Source organism: Columba livia, chromosome Z (assembly GCF_036013475.1).
Source record: "Columba livia isolate bColLiv1 breed racing homer chromosome Z, bColLiv1.pat.W.v2, whole genome shotgun sequence".
In the NCBI taxonomy this organism is placed as follows: Eukaryota; Metazoa; Chordata; class Aves; order Columbiformes; family Columbidae; genus Columba; species Columba livia.
In genome coordinates, this window is record NC_088642.1 from 11,013,883 (window position 1) to 11,027,360 (window position 13,478).

General features: G+C 47.2%; 1 protein-coding gene across 1 annotated transcript; it reads right to left on the minus strand.

Moving 5' to 3' along the window:
* Positions 1-945: 945 nt before the first annotated feature.
* Positions 946-3,046, minus strand: LOC135577349 (avidin-like). The gene is made up of 4 exons (XM_065046629.1): positions 2,888-3,046; positions 2,574-2,757; positions 1,566-1,677; positions 946-1,305 (listed from the first exon to the last, which is right to left on the minus strand). Exons 1-4 carry the CDS (start codon positions 2,957-2,959, stop codon positions 1,089-1,091), a joined length of 585 nt encoding a protein of 194 aa, XP_064902701.1. The 5' UTR covers positions 2,960-3,046; the 3' UTR covers positions 946-1,088.
* Between the last annotated feature and the right edge of the window lie 10,432 nt (positions 3,047-13,478).

Here is a 13,478-nt window from a genome sequence, read left to right on the forward strand (position 1 = left end):
ACAAACTTAGAGGTAAGGCCTGGTAACCATATGCAGAGCAGACTTTCAGGCAAAAAATAATCAGGAAAAACACTTTAATGGAGCAGGATAGCAGGAGGGCTGGCTCAAGCAGCGTACCTGCACAGAGGTCCAACCTCTGTGCACAGAAAAGTATTGACTTTAATACCTTTACAGACCATTCATACTATGGTTCGGTCCAATAGCAATATTTCACTCTGGGGTCTTCCTGCTTCTCATTGGATCTTTTTCACTGATTTAATACATGCCTTTGTTTTGTTTAGATGTAGATATTGTTAATAGTCCATCAGCCATTCTCACTGCACCCCAGGGATGGCACGATACCGCACGGTACAGCAGAGCACAGACAGGGCATGCAGCTCCTCATCCACTCACCCTACACCCTGGGGACAGCATGGCATGGGACCGTATGTCACAGCAGGAGCAAGCAGCTCCCTGCCCCGCCAGTGCCCCCCGGCTCCTCTTAGCTTCCCAGCAGCAGTGGTGCAGGGGCTGAGCAGGGCCAGGGCGAGCAGGAGACAGCAGTGGATGCTCAGTATGACGGTAGCAGCAACTGTGGTCCCTGTGCGCGGTGCCCTGGCCCTGCCAGCGCTGCTGCCCTCTGTCCACGCAGCTTCTTTTGTAGTGGAAGGGGCTGCAGTTAGGCAGCAGCTGCCCGTGTTAGAACTCCTGTCAAGGGCCACCCTGGTGGGAGCTGGGCCACAGGGCACCATGCCAGACTGAGCAGGGTCCTGCTCCCTGGGCAAGGTGGGAGTCCTGAGAGAGCAGAGTGAGGTGGTGGGGGCTGCAATGGAGGAGCCTGGGCTGTGGGGAGGTCACAGCAGGGACAACACACTTTTCTTTTAGAACAGTGACAGAGGAGGCTGTGGATGCCATCGGGGGGACAGGGTAATGTGGGCACTGAGCTATGACGTGACAGGAGCTGGGTTGGTGTTTGCAGCAAAGCTTTATTATCAGAAGCAGATAGTGGGGCAGGAGATGGGGTGTGCATATTAGAAGCAGGTGGTGGAGCAGGAGTGAATGTCTGCATATTAGAAGCACGTGGTGGAGCAGGAGATTGGGTCTGCATATTAGAAGCATGGGGTGGAGCCCGAAATGGGGTCTGCCTCCCAGGCATTTCCATCAGCCTTGAAATCCCCTGCACTGCTACGCGTCTTCTGTGAGTGCTGGCCCATATTGATGCAGGAGAGGGGCTCTGCATCCCAGGTGCTTCCGTCAGTGTTGGAATCTCCCACAATGCCGCTCACTGGGCATGAGTCCAGGCGGGTGAAAGTATAGGTGCCTCTTCTGCAGGGATACAGTGAGAGGAGATGTAAAGGTGGGAAATGCACCATTGCACAGGACAAATGCACCCTCCCAGTACTGAACACCCACTCAGCAGCATTTGCACCTTGGCAGGACCACCAGGGCTTCCCTGCATGAGTACCTCGTCCTTGGTCACCCCCACGCTGGCAGCAGCTCTGCTGGGTGCTCAGCAGTGCAGGGTGGAAGAGCCCCAACCCCCAGAGATGTGCAGACTAGCACATGCAACGAGGACAAAAGATTACCTGATGATTTTCCAAGTGTTGTCACAGACACGTATCTCCTCATACCAGTTGGTCTGCAAACTCTTCTTCCCACCTTCATTCCTGTACCAGCTCATGAAGGTGGTCCTGAAGTCTATGGGATGAAGCATGTGGTGGATGTGAACATATCTGGGGCTGCAGGTCAGTGCCGAGCCATGACCCAGCTATGGGAACAGTAGACCCAGCCTGGCTCTGGCCCCAGGGGACAGTGGTATTGAGGCAAGCAGGCAGGAGGGGTCAGAGCACTGGGGGTTTTGCATGGAGATGGGCAGACAGCAGTGGCCTTCAGCCCCCAGGGCATCCAATGTGTCCTGGGACTGGGAGGTGACACCAGCCAATAAACTCGAGGGTGAAGGATGAGGGAGCATCAGGGATACCATCAGGAAAGGTAGGGGATCATCATGGTCATGACAGGGGAGGACAGAAGAGCCACAAGGACACTACATGGGAGGGCAGGGGAGCACTGAGGACATGAGAAGACCAGCAGCGCAACATTAGGAACAACACAGGAAGGGCAGGGGACATGAGAGGAAGTGCAGGAGTGTTCTGTGGACATCACAAGAAAGGCAGAGGAGCTCTGGAGAAATCACAGGGAAAGCAGAGAAGCCATGGTGGCATCACAGGAAGGGCGGGGGACGAAGGAGAACATGAGAGGGAGGGCTGGGGTGCTCTATGGACATTTCAGGAAGGGCAGAGGACCATGGACAACATTACAGGGAAAAGGCCGTTTGGAACATCAGAGGGAAGAGGAGGAAGGCAGGGGACCATTTGGGACATCAAAGCGGGGGCAGGTAAACACTTGGGACTCCACAGGGAGGGCAGACAAATGTTGGGAACATCACAGGGAGGGAAAGTGCTGTGGGACACATCACAGGAAAGGCAAGAAACCATTGGAAACACCATAGTAAAGACAGCAGACTATTTGGGACATCACAGGGAGGTCAGGGGAGCTCGCTGAACACAACAGGGAAGCTGTAAAAGGAAAGGCACCTGATGACCAGTAGACAGTGAAGCCAAAGATTATTGTGTTATCCTCCCAGTAGAGCCAGCGTTCTTTCAGCTCATATCTCCCATTTCTTCTGTAGTAGCCATCACATTCGCATGTGGGATCATCCACAGACCAGATCTTCAGAATGTGGCCCTCCTTGTTCCTCCAGCTCCCTTCCAGCGGGCACTGGAGCAGAGAGGACTTGATGTTGGTCTCACAGCACAGCGCATCCATGGGCAGGGTGGCAGGAGCAGGCACTCCATGGAGCTGCAGCCTCCTGCCAACCCTGTCCTGTCCATCCCAACCCTGCCATTACCTTTCTTGCAGAGAAGCCCGGAGCCACCAGGGCCACGCTGAGCACCAGGAGGAAGGGAGTCACTTGCACCATCTCTGCAGCAGACAGACAGCTGTCGTACGTGGGGATGTCCTCCTCATAGGGCTCTGCCGATGTGCCTGCTCCCTCGCCTTTTTATTGCTGCCAGAGCTGCGGGTGGCACCTCCATCCACGGCATTGTGCAACCTGGGTGTTTCCAAATTGGCAGTTTGTAGCCGTAGGCAGGAGCATTTATAGGCAGATATTCCCACAAGCACCTGCTGAAACCATCCCTTCTTATGGTGATACAGATCTGCCCCGCCGCCACCAGGCGATCTCAAGATGAGCTGAAATCATGTTCTCACCTTGGTTACAAGTGTTCTTGCTTTGATCACAAGGGCAGCAAGTAGAAGTGACCTGGCTCTCCTCACCTGGTGATCACTACCCAGGCTAGCATTATGGCCCTGCCTAGGAGACAAGTGTTCTTGTCTTGATCAAAGGGTGTGAGTGCCTACCCCTATTGGGATGACTCTGACAGTGGGGAGAAAAGTGTTGTAACATGATGAACTGAAAGAATTGCTAAAACGAATTCAGACCACTGGACAGAAATCCCTAATCAGTGTCCATCATGATGCAGAGGAGATACATCACACCCTAGAAAGAGTGAAGAAAGATGGAGAACATGGATGGTGGGAAACCCTTTTGGGATGGTCTCCCATGGCATACAAAGCATTAAAACTTATGCTACACCCTATCATGATTTTTGTGATTCTCATACTATGCTTGTTGTTCAACTTTGATTTCTATATCAAACTTTGAAAAGTGGTGTTTAGGGTGTAGGCTGCCTTAGCTTATTAAATTATTTGTTGTAGTGCTTCTTGCAGAACTTGTTTAGAAAATGCTTATCCAGAATTCACTTAGCGTCACTTTAGTTTGCTTAACATAACTTCTGCAAGCTGTGGACTTCTGCGCTTCCTGCCTCGTTAAGCAAAATGACCTCAGAAGATAAGGGGACATGGAGGTAAGTAAAGAAATAGAGGGGCATAGAAAAGAAGAGAGAATAGGAAAATGAAAAAGGTTTTGATTAATACCAAGAACATTTTTTTTGGTCTAGCTACAGGAGAAACAGCCGAAGGTCCGGATTTTGACTGGCAGCTCTCTGAATGAAAACCAAGAGATCCAATGAAGAAGAGGGAGACTGTGTGGTCGATGAGGAACTGGCTGGATGGTCGCCACCAGAGGGTAGTTATTAATGTCTGGTTGGACACCAGTAACAACTGGTGTCCCTGAGGTGTCCATATTTGGACCAGGAGTGTTTAATGTCTTCCTCAATGACACGGACAGTGGGATTGAGTGCACCCTTAGCAAGTTTGCAGATGACACCAAGCTGAGTTGTGCAGTTGACACACCTGAGCGATGGAATGCCATCCAGAGGGTCTTGGATAAGTTTGAGAAGCGGGTGCAAATGAGACTCATGACGCTCAACGAGGTCAAGTGCACGGCCCTGTACCTGGGTCTGGGCAAACCTCAATATCAATACAGCCTGGGGGATGAAGGGGTTGAGAGTAGCCTAGCAGAAAATAACTTGAGAATACTGCTGAATGGAAAGCTGGACATGAACTGATAATGTGCACTTGCAGCCCCAAAGGCCAGTCATATCCTGGGCTGCATCAAAGGGAGCGTGCCCAGCAGGTCAGGGGAGGTGATTCTGCCTCTCGCTCTGCTCTGCTCTGCTCTGCTCTGCTCTGCTCTGCTCTGGTGAGTCCACCTGGAGTCCTGCTTCCAGTTCTGGAGCCCTCAGCTGTGTAGCCTTTCAGTGCTTAGAAGAAGCCTGTAAAGAAAGACGGGGACAGGGCCTGATGTGATAGGACAAGGGGTAATGGTTTTAAACTAAAAGAAGTAAGTTCAGACCAGAGTTAGGAAAGAATTTGTTTAGGATAAGGGCAGTGAAACACTGGAACAGGTTGCCCAGAGAGCTGATAGATGCCCCTACAAAGGATACATCCCAGGCCAGGCTGGACTGGGCTCTAAGCAACCTGGTCGAGTTGAAGATGACCCTTCTTATTGCAGGGTGCTTGGACTAGGTGACCTCTGAAGGTCCCTTCCAACCCAAACTGTTCTGTGATTCAATGAGATCTCGGAGTTGAATTTTGCAGTTGGTCCAGAGTGATGCACAGGGTGGGAGGCTTGGATTGTAGGGGCATAATTGCCCAAGGTCCATCTTCAGGAGGCATCCAGATCGAGCTGCTCTGTGCTGCTCCTTGCAAATAATTTTTTTCTTTCAGAAGAGTTTCTGACATGTACACCTGAGCCTCTGCCATGGGAAACCTAGGGAAAAGAAACTTGCTGAACCATGGCTTAACAAATCACAAAACTTCCCTGTCTATATAGTACTGTCAACTCATATTTGACAGAATAACATGTATCTCTTTCTTTTATAGGTATACCTCTCTATCTGTGTTACCCAAACTATGACTGGAAGATGGCATTATCTCTTTATAGGAACAAAGGCAAGAGGTGACCACACCACTGTTCTGTGGAGTGATAGATTGAACTAGTCACAGGGTGGAATGTGGTGGTGCAGACTGACCCGGGGACACCTGGCAATCTCAAAAATAGATGAGTTTGTGTTCTCAGCTTGGTTACAACGGTTCTTGATTTGATTGCAAGGGCAGTGAGTAGAAACGAACAGGCCTTCCTCACCTGATGATCACTAGGCTGGCCAGTATTATATTCCTGCCCTAGGAGACAAATGTCCTTGTCTTAATCAAAAGGTGGATTGAGTTGGGACAATTAAGCTCTCCTTACTTGGTGATCACAAGGCAGGCAACATTGTTCTTGTTGTGATCCGAGAGTGGGATGGGACAATCAGGCACCCTCTGATTATACCTGAAATGTTGATGAACTGTTGCAGGGGAGCAATTAAGGGTTCTGATTACTGTTTAGATTTCTCAGAAATTCTCAGAAATAAAAAAAAAAAAAAAAGAAAAAGAAAAAGAAAAAAAGGAGTAGAGTAGCAGGAGGGCTGGCTCAGGCTGGTACCTGCACAGACGTCCCACCTAAGCATAAAAGAGAAATTACATGGTCAGTGGAAGCAAGGTCAGGCAACACGGGAGGACTAACGAGATGCTGCTCGCCACTGCAGGGAAAAAAAATGTGCGGCCAAAACTCCACTAGAATTGAAGCTGGCGAGTACCATGAAGAACAATATAAAAGGCTTTTAAAAATATGTTAATGACAAAATGCACACTAGAAATAACATTGGCCCATTAATTGATAAGTATGATCACCTTATTAACAGGCACACAGACAAACCTGAGATGTTTAACACTTTCTTTGCCTCAGTCTTACACACTGAAGATGGACTTGGGGGCCCCCATAGCCCTCTGTTAGAGAACCATGGGTACGTGAACTATCCTGAACTTGTACTGGATTTGCTACTCCAGCTGGATCCCTACAAGTTGATGGGGCCTGATGGGATTCGTCCAAAGGTGTATAAAGAGCTGACTGATGTCCCAGAGAGACCTCTCTCTGTGATTTTTCAGTGCTCCGAGGAACCTGGAGAGGTCCCGGAAGGTCTGCAACAGCAGACGGAGCGCTGAACCCTGTGCTATGCACGATCAGGATTTATAGTGACTCTTGTTACACTACGGTTGTTTTCAACTTTGGTTTACATATCAAAGTCTGCAGAATGATGTTTAAGGAGTAGGTTGACTTAGCTTCTTGAATAATTTGTTATACTGCTTCTCACAGAACTCGTTTAGAAAATGCAAATGAGTGATTTAACATTTGACTTTTCACAGAGCAGTGATTTTAGATCACAAAAAAGAGAAGTATGACTTAATAGAGTTTGATGTCAAGGCTCACTCTATTAGTTACTGCATGGAGGAAATACATCAAGCAGAATTAGGTGAGAGTTGTTTTAGAGTGATTTTTATGGGGACAGGAGATGCAAAAGGGTAGAGAGAGGTCCTCCCATTGAATCATAAGGCTTAAAATGGACCTCCTTGCTTTCTAAACTCCTTCTCAAAGATAAGAGGGTTATATGTGTGCACACCTGATTCTTTATATCGCTTGGCTGGGATTGCAAAGTTTCATCTTTCTGCATCTCAACCTGCTTACGTCCCCTCTAGGGGCCTGGTGTCACGTCACTTTGGAGTCTGGATCCTCGGTCACCTGAAGCAAACTCTCAGGCATCAAAGTTTGAAGAAATAAATAATTTGATGGAGTAGTCCAGCATCAGGGTTGGGGGACAAGACTGAGTCCCTTTGCAGAGATCCCAGCCAAGCAAAGAAGTCCCTCCGTTTTTATACCCTTACAGACTATTTACCCATCCCTGACATCATGATTCAGTCCAATAGCAATATTTGAGTCTGCGGTCTTCTTGCTTCTCGTTGGATTCTTTTCACTGACCTCACATTGGCCATTGTTTTGTTTAGCTGTAGATGTTGTTTACAGTTCATAGGTGCTTTGTGCCACCCTTGAAGGTGTTTTTTTGTCCGAATGAATCCTATTTCCTCCCACCAAAGTGCAGAACGGGCCTTATATTTTAGGTGTCCACGATTGCTTCCTGCTGGCCTTGAAGATATAATTTTTTCCCCAGTCAATTACATTCCTTCCAGCAAAGTTCAGAACAGGTCTCATCTCACAGATGTCCATAGTAGTCTGTAGCTGTTTTTGTTTCCATTAAGTAGATGCAAGTTTAGTAAATATGAGCAGTGCTTTACAACATAAAGCTTCAAATGTCAGAAAATTCAGCTCATGAAGTAACAGAAAGCAGACAGTATATTAACAATCACACAACTTTATCATTCTAAGGGATTTGTTCTATTGAACACAGATTTACTGGAGCTGGAGGACTGATATGAAACTGAAATTCGTCTCATTCAGTAATCTATGAGTAGTAAAAGATCATCACCATACAGCTACAGTTGTTCAGCAGAGAGAGCTCAAAGTAGGCTCACCCAGGCTGTCATAGTCATGGAATAAAGTGTTTGCCTTGTAGTCAGATTGCATACTGTGAAAAAGTTGTGCACGAGGGTCCCTGAACCCACACTTTATCACTGTTTGGTGTACTGTTCTGCTTCCTCGTGGGTTTCCTAATAGGAGTCCTTGGTCTGGCTGCAGCTCAGGCCTTTACCTTCCTTGGAGTCTGTTCCAAACTGCTGCTGGTTTGGCTGAGGGAGTGGTGGGAGTCGAGTGCATCACCACATCAGATGGTGATTTCAAGACAAGCCAATGTCGTGTTCTCACCTCGGTTACAAGTGTTCTAACTTTGATCTCGTGGATAGGGAGTAGAAATGAAATGGCCTTCCTCACCTGGTGATCACTACTCAGGCCAGCATTATGGTCCTGCCCAGGGAACAGGTATCTTGAGGAAAGGCTTTCCTTGCTGGAGCATCGAACCTTACGGTGATTTCAGTGACTCTTGTTATACTATGGTCATTGTTTAACTTTTTTTATACATTAAAGTTTGGAGAATGGCTGTAAAGGGAGTAGATTACCTTAGCTTCTTGAATGATTTGGTATACTGCTTCTTACACAACATGTTCTGAAACTGACCATATAGAATTTGCATAACATCATGGAATTTTGCTTAGCCTAACTTCTGCAAGCTCTGAACTTCTGAACTTCCTGCCTTGTTAAGCAAAAAAGACCTCTGAAGATAAGGGGACCTGCATCCCTGGAGATAAGTGAGGGAGCAGAATGACATGTAAAAGTAGATGAAACAGAACAAAATTTTAGTTACTGCCAAGAACATATTCTTTGCCAGCTGCAGGTGCAAAATAGCTACTGAAAGTCAGGACTTTGACAGCCCTAAAACGAAAATCAAGAGATCGAACCATGGATCTCTGTCATGGAAAACCTAGGGAAATGAGACTTCCTGAACAATGGCTAAACAAATTACACGTCCCCCCGCCCCCCGGCCCCATGTATATAGTACTGTTGAACCACATTTGGCAGAATAACATATATCTCTTTCTTATACATGTGTGTGTATATATATTCTAACCAAATATGAAAAATTTCACTCAAACTACAACAGGAATACTGCACAATCTGTTTATGGGCACAGAGGCAAGAGGTGATCACACCACCACTTTGTGGAGCGATGGATTGGCTTTAGTCACAGTGTGGAATGTGGTGGTACAGACCGGTTAGGGGCCACATGGCAATCTCAAGACAAGATGACGTTGTGTTCCCACTTTGGTTACAAGTGTTTTGCTTTGATCACAAGGGCAACAAGTAGAAATGAACAGCTCTTCCTCATTTGGTGATCACTACATGGGCTAGCATTATGGACCTGCCCAAAAGACAAATGTCCTTGTTTTGATCAAAGGGTGAAGTGAGGTGGGACAATTAATCGCTCCTTGGTGATCGCAAGGCAGGCCAACAATGTCCTTGTCATGATCAGAGAGGGAGAAGGGACAATCAGCAAGTTTACTGATCACACCGAGCTGGGAGGAAGGCCTGCCGCACCAGAAGGCTGTACTGCCATTCAGCAAGACCTGGACAGGCTGGCAGACAACAACCTGATGAAGTTCAACAAGGGCAAGTGTATGGTCCTGCACCTGGGAGGAATAACTCCAGGCACCAGTACAGGTTAGGGGTGGACCTGCTGATAAGAAGTGCTGCAGAGAAGGACTTGGGAGTTCTGGTGGTCAACAGGTTGACCATGGGTCAACAATGTGCCCTTGTGGCCAAGAAGTCCAATGATAGCTTGGCGTGCATTAAGAAGAGTGTAACAAGTAGGTCGAGGGAAGCTTTCTTCTCCCTCTACTCTGCCCTGGTAAAGCCACATCTGGAGTTCTGTGTCCAGTTCTGGGCTCCCCAGTTCAAGAAGGACAAGGAATTACTGGAGGGAGTCCAGCTCTGGGCTACAAAGATGATTAGGGGCCTAGAGCACCTTTCTTATGAAGTGACACTGAAAGAGCTCGGTCTGTTCCGGCTGGAGAAGAGAAGGCTAAGAGGCCATTTCATCAATGTTTATAAATATCTCAAGAGTGGAAGTCAAGAGGATATGACCAGACTCCTTTCAGTGGTGCCCAACAATAAGATGAGGGGTAACAGGCAAAGGCTGAAGTATAGGAACTTCCAGCTGAATATGAAGAGAAACGTCTTCACTTTGAGGGTGCCAGAGAACTGGAACAGGCTGTGCAGGGAGGTTGTGGAGTCTCCTTCTCTGGGGACATTCAAAACTGACCTAGACACATTCCTGTGTGATCTGCTCTGGTGAACCTGCTTTAGCAGGTGTGTTGGATTAGATGATCTCCAGACGTCCCTTCCAACCCCAACCATTCTGTGAATCACGCACCACCTGATTGCACCTGAGACTCCGACCAACTGGATCGTTGCCCAGTCTGCGAAAGGCCAGGGCTGCCCGATGCGGTATACGGCTGGAATGGAAAAATACTGACCAAAGTCAATCATCTTGCAGTCCTATAAACAGTGGTCCTAAAGCGAGATCCTTGCAGCTGTCCTGCATCACAGCAGGATGTGAGCCAGTGATTCCCCCTGACTGGGATGCCTCTCAGGGCCCGTTTCTTGACGACTCAGTGATCGTCTATTGACAGTGAAATGTAGATTCAGTCATCATCTGATGGTGATTTCACAAAGAACAAAGGTCTAATTTTGCTGAGTTGGTGATTGTCTTGGTCAATGTCAACACTGAAAAGTGAGAAATTTATAATACTCATGGAAAGAAATTTTAATTGTAATTCATCTTGTGTGTATGTTTAATTTTATTTTAGGACTGCTTTGTCTATCTATTTGTCTGCTTGTGTGTGTGTGTGTTTCAGTTTACCCTTTTTGTGTGTGTGTTTCAGTTAAAAATCCCTGATGTAAGTTTAGCATGAACCCTGTAGCTATTTTTGATTGCTTATAAAAAATTTCACTTATATGACTCTGGTAAATTGGCTGATGATTAAGCACTATTAGTAATTATACAACCTGTCCTCGTAATCTACCAAAAAGTGCTAATAAATCCTAAATTGCTGCTAAAACAAAGCTGTGTAAAAATTCTATGCATGACAAGGCCTCTCCATCACCTTGCAGAGAAGCCCTGGCCCTTGCAGGTCAGTGACTGCCAGGACAGATGCTCAGCCAGAGAAAAACCTTCTCAGGAGCTGTTGTTCCTTCTGCCACCCATTTGCCACCCCGCTGCTGTGCCAGGGATGCTTAGAGGTTCCAAGGAGCCTTAACCCCAAGGTACCCCAGGGCTAGCTACAGTACACAGCCTCATCCTGCTCCTCCTCACCAGGCATCCTCGTGCAGACCCACACAGCACCAGGCTCCTTTTGTGTCTTTGGTTTATCTCACCATGGTATTGGAGTTGCCACATATTCAGGCTGGATCAATGGGCTGGGGCCAGTTGTAAGAGGTTCAAGAAGGCCAAGTGCTGGGTCCTGCACTTGGGTCACGACAACCCATGCAACACTGCAGACTCGGTCAACAGTGGCTGGAAAGCTGCCTGGTGAAAAAAGAGCAGGGGGTGTTCATTGACAGCCATCTGAATTTAGGGGCTTTTGATAATGTGATGGTCTAGGTGACATTAGGCTTTCTGTCAGTGGATGAGGCTCAATCATCTCAAAATTGAGAGAGGGTCTTTGTTCGGGAGCTAGCAGACCAGATTGACAGAACTTCAAACTAGACTTGAAGGGAGAGGGTTCACCTGTGACAAGCCATGAGATGACATGGCAAGGTTGGAGGGATGGAGTGCTCACGAGGGCCCTCAGCCTGCTGCCCTGCCATGTCTTGGGTACACTGGTGCACACTAGAACTCCCAGATGGATTGAGCCAGGGGCTCCTGAGGTAATCGGAGACAAGAGGGGAATACCGATGACATACCTCACAGCAATGAAGGTGGGTTGCTCTATAAAGGTGACACGGTCAACAGCCCAGCTGAAATTCCTCTACATCAATGCACACAGCGTGGGCAACAAACACGAGGAGATGGAAGCCCTAGATGGTACTACTAGAAAGCTACAACCTAGTTAGCACGACTGAAACTTGGTGGGATGCATCCCATGACAGGGAGTGCAGCAATGAGTGGCTCCAGACTATGCTGAATGGACAGTCAAAGAAGGAGGTGGAGACGGGTTGCCCTCTGAGTCAAGAAATGGATCAGGAAGAGCTGTTTCTGAAGAATAGCCACCAGCATGTTTAAAGCACATGGGTAAGAATCAGAGACCAAAGCAGCAAAGGGAACCTTGTGGTTTGTGCCTACTATTAGCCTCTCAATTGGGGCAAAACTATTGATGAAGCCTTCTTATTCCAGCTACAGGAGGTGTTGTTGCCGGCAGGCTCTTGGCCTGCAGGTTGGCTTCAACCACCCCATCACCTGCTGGAAGAGTAAAATGGTGAGCTGCAGGTGATCCAGGAGACTCCTGGAGTGCATAGAGGATAATGTCATCAGCCAGGTAATTTTAAAGGCAGGTGATATTACTTTAGTAAGTAATGGAACAACTGTTCCCTCTGTTCCCTCTCATGGTGACCTGCATTGTGACTGTACTAAGGTAGTGTTTTACTCAAGCCGCCTGCAAACTCAGTCTCTAGAGAACTCAGATCTAACCTTTTTCACAGCTGGATCTTCATACTACGAGAATGGAAAACAACCCATGGGCTATGCTTGAAGCAGAACCTCTACAACCCTCAGTGAGTGCTCAAAGGGCTGAATTAACTGCATTAGTAGAGCAGTCTGTTGGGAATTTAACCAGCAAGTAACTGTTTATCCTGACTCTCAATATACCTTTGGCATGTGCTATAAAACAAATGTGCTATAGAAAGATGGAAGGTTCCTTATCTCATTGGGAAAAAATATTTCTAATGAGACTGAGATACAAGTACTGTTGTAAGTCATTAATCTTCAAGGGAAATCACCATAGAATGTTGTCAAGCTCATGACAAAGGATCCAGTGAAATTAAATAAATGATGATTTGTCAGATAAAGCAGCTAGAGCTGTTTGTTTCCTGCTAATCTATATATGAGTGTAACACCATAGCAACTCTCTCTTGCAATGACTGGACAGTTATCAATAATCCAGACCAAATGGCTTGATGGGAAAGCTGGAAGGCTGTGAAAGATGGATCTGGAATTTGGACTCTTGGAGGAAAAGCTGTTTTATCAAGAAAATCCTTAATGACTTGGCTAGGTGTCTTCCTGACAAACACATGGAGGAATGACAGCAGTTGTTCACCAGGCTGAGAAAATATGGGCAGCTCCCAAGATACATGTGGCAGTAAAAAGGACTGTGAGTTCTTGTCCCACAGGCAGGAAGCTTTCTGATGCAAAACCCAAACAGGAGGTTCGAGTATGACCATGGGCATATTTCCCATTCCAAAGACTGCAGATTGCTTATGCTGACATGCCTCCCGTAAGCAGATTTAAGCACCTGCTGGTTATCATGGATCACCTCACAGGTTGGGTAGCATTTCCCACCAGTAAAGCTGACACTACAGGAGTATTCAAAGCACTCTCGTGTGACATCATTTGCAGATACCTGAAACTACAGTATCTGATAGGGGTTCTCATTTTTCACCAGAAATACCAAGCAATAGCTATAGAGGCTGAGGAATACAGTGACATCTACATGTT